Source organism: Siphateles boraxobius, unplaced genomic scaffold (genome assembly GCF_051911475.1).
Source record: "Siphateles boraxobius isolate OS27281-9 unplaced genomic scaffold, OSU_SipBor_1 20, whole genome shotgun sequence".
NCBI lineage: Eukaryota > Metazoa > Chordata > Actinopteri > Cypriniformes > Leuciscidae > Siphateles > Siphateles boraxobius.
Window position 1 is genome coordinate 15,740,965 of NW_027508811.1, and position 13,368 is coordinate 15,754,332.

Consider the following 13,368-nt stretch of genomic DNA (forward strand, 5'->3'; position numbering starts at 1 on the left):
CAAGTACTGAATCTTGATTTAATTTAGAAAGTTTTGACTCACCCTGCAATTTTTCTGATCAATCCTGTGTAGTCTGTGTTGAGCTTAATGGAATTCTGGGGTTAATGTAAGGGTTGCATATACTCACAAATATAAAATGTGGATATAAAAACAAAATATAATCTATTAGTTGACTAGTGAAAGGTACAAAAAGATCAGCCCTGTAAAATCTGGTACAAATAATCATGATACAACTCAGACAGACAACTAACTAACTACCGCCCCCAAGTGGTTACTTGAAAACACCTTTTTCAGTCAGCAAGATCTACGTTCAAGATGTATATAAAAGAGTTTTTAAAAAATGCACAAAATACTTCTTTGATATTTATATTTACATTCAATACTAATAAATACTACGGGCAGTTAAATGCTTGATTCTGATTGATTCTTGTCATGCATTTTGTGTCACTCATCTTAGTGACTTTTATTTTGAAAATCTCAACAGGAAGTAGTTGCTGCACAAACTTCCGACAAGGATGCTCGATACCCTGTAAGGGATTTCCCTTTATTTGTTAGCCTTGTTGATTGACGTGAAAGAGAAAAAACGCAGTATTAAAAGGCTAAAAACACAGCGCCAGTCATGTCAGAGACATACGGTAGGGTGACTAATTTTCCTTTTCTCTTGTCAAACTTGTTATCGACAGCATAGCATGATTTTTAGCAGGTGTCCCGAGCTCATTCATCACAGTATTTGCTTACAAGCTGTGTTTAGTGCCAGCTAGGCAGCAGCTTTCTGTCTGCCATATGTTTCATCTCTCGTCGCTAATCATAAGTGTTTTATTTTTGATGCGTCAATTAAAAAGTTACTGACAGCAATAATTACTATATTACGTTATCGTTTTAGATATAACTTGAATGTTATGATAACCTCTTTAGTCTCTGTGTTAGATTATGAGTATTGATAGCCTGTATAGTCTGGTTAATGTTATGATTTAGTAACATACAGTCCTATACTATGCTATTTATATTATGTACAATTTATACGCATTTTTTTTTAAACAAAACAAATTCTTTGTTTTTGTTTTCCTCCCCTCTAGATTTTCTGTTTAAGTTTCTTGTGATAGGAAATGCAGGAACTGGAAAATCCTGTCTGCTTCATCAGTTTATAGAAAAAAGATGTATGCAGTTTTCTGTTATCTTACCAATAAATATTAAAAAAGAAAACATGAAATGTTGCACCCATCAATGTTATGTTGCTAATGTCTTTCCCCTATTCCTCTAGTCAAAGATGACTCGAATCATACTATTGGGGTTGAATTTGGCTCAAAGATAATCAGTGTGGTCAATAAGTTTGTCAAGCTCCAGATCTGGGATACAGCAGGACAGGAACGTTTCAGGTGTGTTATTTTTCTAAAACTGTTTCCTTCTTGGCTGTTTGTTGTGTACACCGTGAGATATGACTCATGATGAAAATGTCTAGATTTGTTCTCAGCCAGTCAGATGTTGCAGCATTTCGTGAGGGAGTGATTGAACTCCAGATTGCATGTAGTTTATAGTACCTCACACAGATTAATTTGTCTGCTCTGTCAACATAATGCTTCAATTGCACTGAACTTTAGCCAGCAGCTTCTTCCTAGAGCCAAAATACATTTAGAATGAAAATATTCTGTCACACAAATTATTTATTATTTATAAATTGTTTATAATTATTTATAATATATATATATATTCTTTAGTAATGTGTCATGTCTTATGTTGCACAGGGCAACAGGTGTTATTGTATTTTTAATTGGCTTTTGTTTTTTTTATCATATATTTTTATTTCAGTTTTAGTGTTGCGTTTAGTTTCCAATACATTATTTCTAAATTTAGTTTCTCATCTAATATTTATATTTTATTTCAGATTTATTTTTCATCAGTTACATAATTTAAAAAAATCACAAGATATCTTGAAGCAAAACATTATGCAATTTGTCTCTTCCTCAAACAGCATTGAGCTCATTCAAACTGCAGCTCATTTTATTTTACATTAAAGAGCCCTTTGATTTGTTGGTCAAATATATGTAGGCTAGCCTGTTGTGTGCAGTAAAAAGTTGCCCTACATGTTCATTTCTGGATTTCAAGCCCATATATGCTAATATGCTATTGGTTGAACAGATGTTGAAGGAGCCATGAGTTTTACATTTGATTTGACTAGTGGTAAGTTAATATTGATTCTTCAGTGCCCAGTGACGTTATCTAGACTGAGAGCAGGGTGGATGATTGCTAATATAATAACCATTATACAATCCAGAGTACTATTTAATGTCAGTTACGTCATTTAGAACGTCAATGTCTTGCATTTGTCTTTGTGTTCATGCCCACGGTTCACAATCCAATCAATTCTAGAAAATAAATAAATAAATACAATTCTTTGATTATTCTGTTTTAAGTTAAATGTGTTTGGGAATGACATTTCAGCCTTTAAGCAAGTAATTATTTTAATAGTATTTATATCAATAATAATAATATTTCAAATATCAATAATATTATAAAGTCTCTTACGTTCACCAACGCTGCATTTATTTGATCAAAAACACAATAAAACAGTAATATTGTGTAATTTCATTGCAATTAAAAATTACTGTTTTCTCTTTGAATATATTTTAAAATGTAATTTATTCCTGTGATAGCAAAGCTGAATTTTCAGCATCATTACTCCAGTCTTCAGTGTCACGTGATCCTTCAGAAATCATTCTAATATGCTGATTTGCTGCTCAAGAAATATTTCTTATTAAGAATGTTGAAAACAGTTTTTTGCTTAATTTTCATGGAAACTGAGATGTTTATTTTTTTTCAAGATTCTATGAAGAATATAAAATTCCAAATAACAGCATTTATTTGAAATAGAAATATTTTGAAACAAAGTAAATATCTTTACTGTCACTTTTGATCAATTTAATGCATCTTTGCTGAATAAAATATTTTTTTTGTCCATTTTCTGTTGACTAATTGCCAATGCAGGGTAGCTCTAAAATGACCAAATATCAGCCATTTAATTGGTTGATTGATATATCGGTTTACCACTAGATTTAACCAGCTGTTATTCCAATATCTCTTGTAGACATTACAGAGGTTTATTTGTACAAATGTTTGTTCTCCTCAGGTCTGTAACACGCAGCTACTACAGAGGGGCAGCAGGGGCTCTTCTTGTGTATGATATCACTAGGTAAATTCACACTTGTATATCCAGTTCCTCTGCATAATATTATGTGTGTGTGTGTGTGTGTGTGGCTCTATTTTCTCAGAGATTCATATATTTCTGGATGTTTGCCTAGAGCTAGACTATGATATGTATTTATAGATCCTTAAGTGTATTGATTTCTCACACTTTCTGTCTCTGGATGTTAGTCGAGAAACATACAATGCTCTGACTAACTGGCTGACAGATGCCCGGATGTTGGCCAGCCAGAACATAGTGATTATACTGTGTGGAAATAAGAAGGATCTGGATGCTGACCGTGAAGTCACCTTCCTGGAGGCCTCGCGTTTCGCTCAAGAGAATGGTGTGTATGTCAGACTAGCAGATACCTGCTGGTTACTATTGTTCTGCTTGCATATTGTGACTCTGCCAATAGAGGTCACTATAGGATAGAATTAGTAACAAACATGAGCCCACTAGTGAACGTGTAGACTCACAACTGGCTGCATTGAGATCACATGAGATCAAATCCCGGGTCACTTTATCCGTGTATTTTCCGGAATCTCTGTGTGAAAGGGGCTATGGACTATTCAGTGAGTAAACCGTGATTGGCTATTGGTGCATTGCCATTGTGTAGTGTTTATAGATCTGTGTTGTTATTGTTAACTAAAATGATTAAAAATGGTTTGGGTTAACTGAAATATAGCTGGGGAAAAAAAATCAATATTAGATTAAAAACTTCAAAACCAAACTAAATTTGGAAATGTTGCTTTGGCAACTAACTGAAATAAAATGTTAAAGTAGAATTACTAGAAGATAAAACTGCAATACTTATAAATTAGAGCTAAATAGAAATATTTAAATTAAAAAAAAAAAACTAATAAAAATGGCAAAAGCACATACCAGAATGACCAAATCTTAATGAAAACTGAAAATATAAAAATTCAAGCAAATTCAAAATATTATTAAATACTATTATAGCATATAAATAATACTAAATAAACAGTTTATTAAATAAAAATAAACACATAATAAACATGTCAAAATAATCACAATATTCAAGTCTTTTTGAGAATGCATTAATTTCTGAAAATTATTTTAAAAAAACAAAACAGATGTCATTTTTTATGTTTACTTTCAGAGCTCATGTTTTTGGAGACCAGTGCACTTACAGGGGAGAATGTGGAGGAAGCTTTTGTCCAGTGTGCTCGGAAAATCCTTAACAAAATAGAGTCAGGTACAAAAAGACCAGTGCCTTGTGCTCTTACTTATAAGCATATAAAGACATTTGAATGAAGCTGCTGTGCTTGTCATTTGTTTGTGTAGGAGAGCTGGACCCGGAGCGGATGGGTTCAGGAATTCAGTACGGAGATGCAGCGTTGCGGCAGCTGCGTTCTCCCAGACGGGCTCAGGCAGAGAGCGTGCAGGAGTGTGGCTGTTAACACAGTTCCCAGACAACTGACCAACCAGGTGAAGGTCCAGAGGCTTGACTTCTCTCTGCTTTTTCACATCTGAGGTTTTAATATTAGAAGGTTGTCCAAGCTCTGTCCTGAGGGGTTTCAGCAGTTCCTTAGCATTTTCATGTGCAATACTTATTAGGGGTGTGATATATATCGTCTACGATAATATTGTGATTTTTGTTTTAATGATGTGTGATCTGACATTATCGAGTATGTCCCTCACTTTACAAAAACACACATAGAGAGGGCACGCATACACTACGTGATGTAGTCTAGAGAGTTAGAGTAATGCGTTTGTGCATTTAGAGTCCACAATATAATTGCGTGATTTAGTCTATTAAAATGCATTTAGAATGCCCCCAATATTCAAGGTAAGGAGGCAAAATTCCTCTGTATTATATATGTAATACCTCTTGTCTTTTTAATCTGTCTTTTATATTTATATCGTATAATATAGTTAATCAATATCACATGAAGAGTGTTTTTATTCTCCAAATATCAGCATGATTACAAATGTGATAATGATTTTATACAACAGTTTAATAAACAAGTTAATATTAAGTGACTTGCATTTTATACACTGTATTGGCTTGTTTTGCTCTTTCGCCGATGAAAATATTTCCAAACAAAGACACTGGACTGTTTAGCAGCACACAGCGTTGTTTTGTCACTGAATGAACAAATCGTTTGAATGAATTATTCAATGACTCACTCATTAGGACTTGCTTCGTTCCTGAATAAATTAGCCGTTTAAATGAATCAGTTGAAACTCAATGGCTGCGTCCAAAATCGCACACTCTCTTGAGTAGGTACTTATTTGAATAAGTCATCACTTCATGACCGCTAAAAAAGTACGTTCTATATAGTATGAATGTGTGTAGTATGAATGTAATCCGGATGCATTCGTCCTTATCATGTGACCTACCAGCGTCAGTTGCGTCGCTTCACTGCCATTCACAAATTCTCTCCCATGGCCTCATGGGATAATAAAGTGTCCATCGTATGCACACTTCAGAATCTTGCCTGGATGAACTTTCCCTTTAATGCCACTTCAGATGCAGCTTCTGTGTTTCCTCTGCATTGCAAAGATCAATTTTGTTGATACTGATTTCATCTGATTGGTACCAGCCCCATTGTGTCTCATAATTCTAATTGAATTTATTGATTAAATGTAATCATTTGACAAAGGATGATGCGTACATTTAAATAGGTTAAAACTAATGCCTTTATGATGGTAAAAATGCCCATAAAAGGTAGAAATCCATTAAAAAATAAAAGATAATTTCTGTCACTGCTGCGAACGGACCACCACACAGAATATGAGGAATATCAAACACTTTAGGAGTCAGCTGTCCATGGCAGTCCTAAAGCTGACAACGTACCAACACAAAAAACACACTAAGCTAAATATCGTCTAATTATCGCTATCGATATAATCCCAGGAAAAATTTTACTCGGATATCATTTTTTGTCAATATCGCACACCCCTAATACTTATTATTACTTATGTTCTTCATGTTGCTATATCATAATCTTGGTCTCTTGTTCTTCCTCTTTACTGGCCCCCGTACCATTCATAATGGCATCATCCACTAAAAATAGCTGCGCTGCATTCAGATTTAATCAGATACAGTTGTTCACTGTGCTCACAACATCATTCCTCCAGCATATTAGATTTAAGTCTCTTGCTCAGTCTGCTAACGGTTCTTTTTCTGTTCAGTGTCCTTGAGCTAATTTATCCTGAACTTTATTCAATAACTGAATCATATTTTAAACAATTTAGTTGGGAATTTAGTGTTAACCATGTAAGAAACTAAGATAAAATAAAGAATAAAAACAATAAGTCTGAAAATACAAACAGAACATTTTTGTGTAAATTGTTGCATTGAATTGAATTTGACATTACACAAATTAATTTACACAAATACTTTTACTGGTTGTGTTTCTTTAATGAGACCTAATATCTCCATTAGGATAATTATTTTTCATCTGTTTTTGTTCACTGCTAGTGTTTAGATTTTCTCATTACCCTTTTCACCTGAAAAGGGTGTTGTCGGTTTTCCTTTTTATGGTATAAAATCCTGGTAATGCTTTACAGTAAGGTTCTGTATGTTAACATTAGTAAATGCTAACATGAACTTACAATGACCAATACTTTTACAGCATTTATTAATCTTGAATAATATTAATTTCTACATAAACTACCATTCAAAAGTTCATTCAAAAACTGTTTTCAACACAGATAATAATTAGAAATATTTCTTGAGCAGCAAATTAGCATATTGGAATGATTTCTGGAGGATCATGTGGCACTAAATTCTGAAACATTATTTAAATTGAAAATATATGTTAATGTTTTTACTGTATTTTTGATCAAATAAATGTAGTCCTGGTGACCATAAGCTTTAAAAAAGGCTTCTTTAAAAAAAAAAAAAAAAAAAAAACGTACCAACCCTAAACATTTTAACATAGTGTATATTAATTTAGTTTTTATGCTTCAGTTTGTATAAAGCAACATTAATGTATTATAAACAAACAATTACACCAATGAAAAAATAATATATTTATAAATTAACATTAACATTAACCTAAATGATTTTTATTAACTCTATGATTCCTAATGCGTGAACCAATACTAATAAACTGAACTGTATTTTAAAGTGATGCCAGCATACTTCTTGACACACAATTTTAGCTTTAGTCAAAGCGGTCATAACCCCGTTGCCTGTAAAAGGATGTTGATAGCCACCCCTCAGCATCTCTACTGTATTTGGCATGCTCTAGCAGGAGGAGCTCTCTTCAAGAGGAGGTGCTATTTTTGTCAGTGACACCAACCAAATGACACTCTAGTTTGCTTCTGCATGCCTTGCGTACGAGTGATAATGCCTCAGTGCCAGCACCCACACACAAACACGGTCAAATGTTTTACCTTCTTCCACCGCCTCTTAAGTACAGACAAGTCTCCCTCTTATCAGTCAAATGCTCAACAAGAAACAGTGTCAGGGGAATGGATATATTTAACTCCAGATACACGGCCCTCTCAAGCGCTTTCCGAGGTTCCCCGATGTGCCTTATTTGGAATGCGAGCCAGAAATAGAGATTCAAGGTGTCTGAAGAAGATCAAGGCTGATTTGTAGACATGAAGAAAGCAGTCTGAAAAGACCATATATATGATTTCCTGCACTTTTTCTGTGTCCTTTGGCCAAGGTTGTGTGAACACGAGGAGGACGACATTAGTCGGGGCGTGTGATGTACGGCTCATTGTGGTGGAGCGATTGTTTCCCTCACCTTACTTTTACTTCTATTCTGACATGCCGAGGACCCCCTTAAACTCCAGAAGGATCCGGAAAATGTTTACTGTCCCCCTCGGGCCCAGGCAAAGACATCTGTGGTACCCCAAACCCTGGGGGTAGTTAAAAGATCTGGCTCTTGCCCCTGAGAATACTGCACTGAGCCCCGTCTTCTCCTTTTCCATATGTAGATGTTGTGTAGAGAAGAGTTTATATTATCACTGTGGAGCATGTTTCACGGTTGCAGTACTATTACATATTCATAAATGACTATATACAGCATATATATATATATATAGCTGCATCACTGCTCTATGGCACACACCAGTAATTATTATCAACAATGTGCATTATCTCGCTTTTAATTAGCTTAATTTTTTTTCATTATTGTTTTTGACATTTGTCAATAAGTTTTTGTTCTTGTATTGTAATTTACAGTCAAAATGTCAGTCAGCGCCCACTTGCCTTCATATCACACTGTAATATATTGTCAGTATGGACAGCTTTAATATCAGTGTTACATGCTCTATATTTATAAAGCATTTCTGTGCTGCATTCCCATTTTTAGGTGTTTGTTGAAATGATACTGATGTATTTAAAGTGATTATTTTTTCCTATTTTGGAGAATTTCTTTTTTTATTATTTTTCTTCCTAAATCTACTTTTTCCATGTTCTTCGATACATTTTAAATGGACACATCTTAAATGAGCTTGCATCTAAAATGAATGCTAAATCATTGTGGAGTCTTTATATCAATCATTTTATGTTTTTAAAAATAGCAATTTGTTAAAAGGAGGCAGATTGCCAATAGTCATGTTTATCAATGCATTGAATGGTAGTTCCTGGTTTTTTCATTAATGCTGCTTCTTCACTTTACATGAAACTCAGACATGGCAGGTAATTCTGTAGTACTGATCTAAGGAATTAAGATGTGATTCAAAAGTCACCATATGAAAAGTACAATTTAGCTGCTGAATGTAAAATCAGTGTTTGTAAAATCAATGTAGTTTGTGTAAAACTTCCAATCCTATTTTGCTGGACAGCCAAGATTTCTTTAAAAAATAAATCATTGAGTTTAATTAAAGTGAATAAGGAAGATAATGCCAGACATTGTAATTGCTCCTTGGCTCTGACACATGGATAAGGTCTTGGCAAGCTTGCAGAATCCCGATGTCCAGGAACAGCATGCTCTAATGAGTTGGTGATATAATAAATTTGCTTTGTGCATAGTAGTGAGAACAGTTTCGTATATTAATGGCGGGCCTGTGTACAAAGTATCCTTAACTACAAACATAAATACTTTCACATCCATTATATGCTTTTGTAAAGTTTTATACTTTATTTTTTACTTTTACATACCAATAACTAAACAGCAACCTGTTAAAAATGTGAAGACTGAAAACAAAACAAAATGTCCCATTATTATTAGTGACCTATTCGTGTGGTGAAATAGCACTGTAAATGTCACACATTTAAACACATGTCAGTTTTACAAGCTGAAATCTAAACACATAAACCTTAATACCCTTCAAACTTGCTTTTGAATCAGACAGTGGAATGCATATTCATCATCTTAATGTACCTCATTAACATTATGGCTTCAATACTTTTACACTAAAACAACACTATTCACGTAATACATGCTAGAACTGACTATAAAATGTGATTGGGGGGGTGGGGATACCTTTACATTTGTTCATACAACACATACATTCTTCCATTAAAGATGATGAACTAAATATATTAACTACTAAATTTAGAATCAGTTCAATTATCCTTATATAAATAGTGTACAAATATCTCAATCTCATTATTCCTCAAAAAATAAATTACATAAAATACAACACGAAATACCTGAGTGCTACTGAAAACCAAATAACATCCCACTGAATGAAAGTTATTCTTGATGAAGAACAGCTGGAATGGCTTTGATGTGTATGATCTCATTCAAAAATGATTTGTCATTGTGCTGTCTATTTCATGCTTTAGATACCAGTGACTTTTTACACTTTATTTACAACATAATACACATGGACCGCATCATTAGAGTGAACGTACAAGTAAAATCTAATTTGGCTCATATCAAAGAAAACAGATATTAATATAATAGAACAACTATAAGTAAGTGTTGGTGCAACTGATTTCTGTAAAATACAAAACAGATTTCTTTACATTAACCCTAATTGTTAATCAATATAAATAATGGAGAAAATACTGAACATTACAACACATCACATTATATGTCTCCAATTGTCTGACAATTACTGAACACTTTCAAGTAATTGTTTGGCTGAGAGTGTAAAGAGACACTGGTAAATCTCATGGCCTGTAAATCTACGCAACCTACAAAATCAACAAGGCATGTGATTGTTTGACAGTTTGCCCTGCAGCATCAATAGATTGTGTTTTCATGTTTGATACGTATGTACCAGTAAATGCAACATATCCATGGTGTAAATAAACCCCTAAAAAACCTTGAGTTTATTTCATTGTGACCCATCTGGAAGAAGGCAAGTGAACTGGACAGATGCTCCAGTCATTACGTGGAGTGTTTCGGGTTGTTTAGCCTGAGAGGTTTATACAGTCACAGACATTTTTAAAGGATTTCTGAAAGCAATACTACCGAGAACGAGCAGAAAAGCAGCGCATGTACTCTGTGATCCAGGGGTTGAAATCAGGGACAATCTTATTTCCGTTCTTTTCTAAGTCAGCAGATCTGGCTCTTTGTTTGTCAGATCTCTTCATCTGTTTTTCCACCTCCCGTCTGGTTTTTGCTCGCAAAGCTGACTCATGGATCTAGACAGAAGAAAGGCTGCATGAAGTAGGCATGAAAAAACGATAAACAGATGAGTACTTCAAGGTTAGTTTGCCCACAAATTAACATTCTATCATCATTTATTCACAAAACAACATTAGACAAACAAATGCCATTTTACAAAATTACAAATGCCATTTGAAAACTAGTAGTAATATAATGACAGAATTTTCATCCCTTTAAAGTTGGCATGAAATGGAAGTTGAGTCTTTTCTACTCTATTGTGACGTATATCTGAGTAAAACTGCTTCTCAAACTAGAAAAAAAGTATTTTGATTTTGTCCATCGTGAAATTGATTGATGGTGATCTTAAAGTTGCAACAATCCAAGAGAGAAAGAGAGTAATTGTTCATTTCAATTTATAAGTAATATTTGTTTTATTCTAGTATTCTTTTTTTTCCAACAAGTTTGCATACTGGTCAAGAGCCTCTTATGATATGATATGCTTCCTGAAAGGATACTCACCTCTGCAGTTGATGTTGCAGGTCCAACATTATGGGTTTTCTTAGAAGCCATATCTGTCCGCCTCTCTCCTGAGCCATACAGGGCAAAAGGGTGACGGTTCTCTTTGTCAGGGTCTTTGGTGACATGAGGCTTGACCTTTGATCTTGTATGCTTGTGTGAAGAGCGACGTTTGCTCTTTGGTGTATTTAGGATATTCGTGTCAGTTTCTGGGTTGAGGGCAGGAACACGTTCTCTGGCATTCTCTTCCTCCCTTTCTTGATGACGCTGGTCAGCAACTATGGAAACTAGCTCTGATGAGAAAACACAGAGATCTGCATGGGATTTTGCATTTGAAAAAGTGTTTGGAGTCATTTTAATCAAGTATCACAGATTAGTGTGTCTTTATTACTTGGCTTTGAAAATTATGCTAAATTGTGCTTATGTAAATATTTCACTACGGTAAAGTTATTTACTTTAAATAAGGTTTTAGCATCAGCATCTTTAGAATGTATTAAAATGATAAACAAATCAGTAAAGTTTATCTCTGTATGTCATAATTTACAAATAATTTATAACACATGAAGCTGTATTATAGCTGTAGTGTAAATCAATAAAAACATTGATAATATAATGATATAATTTATTACTACTATAAATATGGATGTTAAACGAAAAATAGAAACCTATTTTTCTGACACATTTTTTTTGTTGCTTTTTACAACAGACAGTGAATAGAAATATTTGGGAAAAATCCTTAATGAGTTGCATACTCCAGAATGTGAGACTTATGAACATTGATAACTTATGAACTAGTTATTCTAGTATTATGTATACACTATTATAGTATTTATTAATATTTCAAATGAGCTTTTATTTTTATATTTGATTACATTTGAGTAATTTTGCTTTAGTCATTTTTATTTGTTTTTGGTTTTAATATTTCTATTTATTTTATAGGCGATTTTCATTCAAGTTTAAGTTTTAATCTAATATTTCGATTTTGTTTTAATTAACCAAGACAACAACAACACTCGAACAGACAAACTAGTTTAGTAAATACTATAAAAGAAAAACAACATAAGATGACAACCTGCAACGGTATCTCGATCAGGAGGACTTACTGGTGTCTGCAGTGTCCTGAACTTCTGGTTCAGTTGCTGGTTCTGGTGTCACACATGCAGATCGTTCCTGTTTCTCATCATGGATCCTCAGAGGTTCGACTTTATTCCGACTTACAGGAGTAGATTTGCCACTGGAGCCTGTCTCGCTTCCCCATTCTCCCCAAAACCAAGGGTTGTGCGCTTGCTCCAACAGCCGCCTTGACAGTCTGTAGTTCAGCAAATCCTCATAACATTTCGCGTAGGTATCCCATCTAGGATCTTTAAATTTCTTCATGTATTCAGACCTAATTCTCTTCGTCACCATATTTCACTATCGTTCGACTAGAGAGAAACATATAAAGGTTACATAATAGCGAAGTAACAGTCAATTGAAGAGGAATTATGCAATTCTATTCCGAATCAGCCCTCTTCTCGCGCCAGACTTTTAAACCAAATTACTATGGCAACAGAATTCTAATACGCAAGCGAAAGCCAATCGCTGAGTTTCTCTCTTTGACACGCCCCCTTCGTGTACACACCTACTTAAACTATGGCGTCATCTCGGAGCTCTCTGAACCTTTTAACACATTTGCATATTAGGGTTCATAAGGTGACGATAAACATGAATGCTGACTTCAGTAATACAGTTCACTAACCTAAAACACACGAATAAAGGGAAGACATTAGTACATTTTAAACGTAGCATATATAATGTGCTGCCATCGACAGTGCGACTGTACAGAGAAACGAAAGCTTTCCTTTATACTGTAAGTAGTCAACGTTAAATATCAGCGTTTGGCACAATGCCTATCTAAATGCAATCAAACGACGTGCGGTATAGTAATTAAAATAGAGGTTAAAGCTGCATTAGAACGTCGACTAGTGTTTAAAGCGAGTGTCATGTGACCGCAATGAGCGGAAGCAAGTTGAATGAAGATTAATGCCATAAAAACCTGTGAACTGTAACAAGAGCCGCGTTTTGATATATTTACTTACCGTTTTGATTAAGGCAGGGCCGAGAAGGTAAACAGATGGCGCTTGTAGTCTGCAGACGCCAACCTTGCTTTGTAAAACACGGTTGTAGCTCCGCCCTGTGGTG

At 34.4% G+C, this 13,368-nt stretch overlaps 2 protein-coding genes across 4 annotated transcripts; one reads left to right on the plus strand and one right to left on the minus strand.

The window, feature by feature from the left end:
- The first annotated feature begins 484 nt into the window (after nucleotides 1-484).
- On the plus strand, nucleotides 485-9,739 carry rab4a (RAB4a, member RAS oncogene family). 2 transcript variants are annotated; one of them, XM_077237099.1, is made up of 8 exons: nucleotides 485-635; nucleotides 1,077-1,157; nucleotides 1,262-1,376; nucleotides 3,125-3,187; nucleotides 3,370-3,524; nucleotides 4,302-4,397; nucleotides 4,487-4,630; nucleotides 7,828-9,739. In XM_077237099.1, the coding sequence occupies exons 1-7, from the start codon at nucleotides 620-622 to the stop codon at nucleotides 4,600-4,602; spliced, it is 642 nt and encodes a 213-aa protein (XP_077093214.1). In that variant the 5' UTR covers nucleotides 485-619; the 3' UTR covers nucleotides 4,603-4,630; nucleotides 7,828-9,739. The 2 variants fall into 2 exon arrangements, with proteins under 2 accessions (XP_077093214.1, XP_077093215.1); XM_077237100.1 differs by having other exon boundaries at nucleotides 491-635; nucleotides 4,487-4,636; nucleotides 7,828-7,957.
- ccsapb (centriole, cilia and spindle-associated protein b) lies at nucleotides 9,227-13,368 on the minus strand. Of its 2 annotated transcripts, XM_077237097.1 has the most exons (4): nucleotides 13,266-13,368; nucleotides 12,291-12,611; nucleotides 11,191-11,480; nucleotides 9,227-10,706 (listed from the first exon to the last, which is right to left on the minus strand). In XM_077237097.1, exons 2-4 carry the CDS (start codon nucleotides 12,592-12,594, stop codon nucleotides 10,530-10,532), a joined length of 771 nt encoding a protein of 256 aa, XP_077093212.1. In that variant the 5' UTR covers nucleotides 12,595-12,611; nucleotides 13,266-13,368; the 3' UTR covers nucleotides 9,227-10,529. The 2 variants fall into 2 exon arrangements, with proteins under 2 accessions (XP_077093212.1, XP_077093213.1); XM_077237098.1 differs by lacking the exon at nucleotides 13,266-13,368 and having other exon boundaries at nucleotides 12,291-12,727.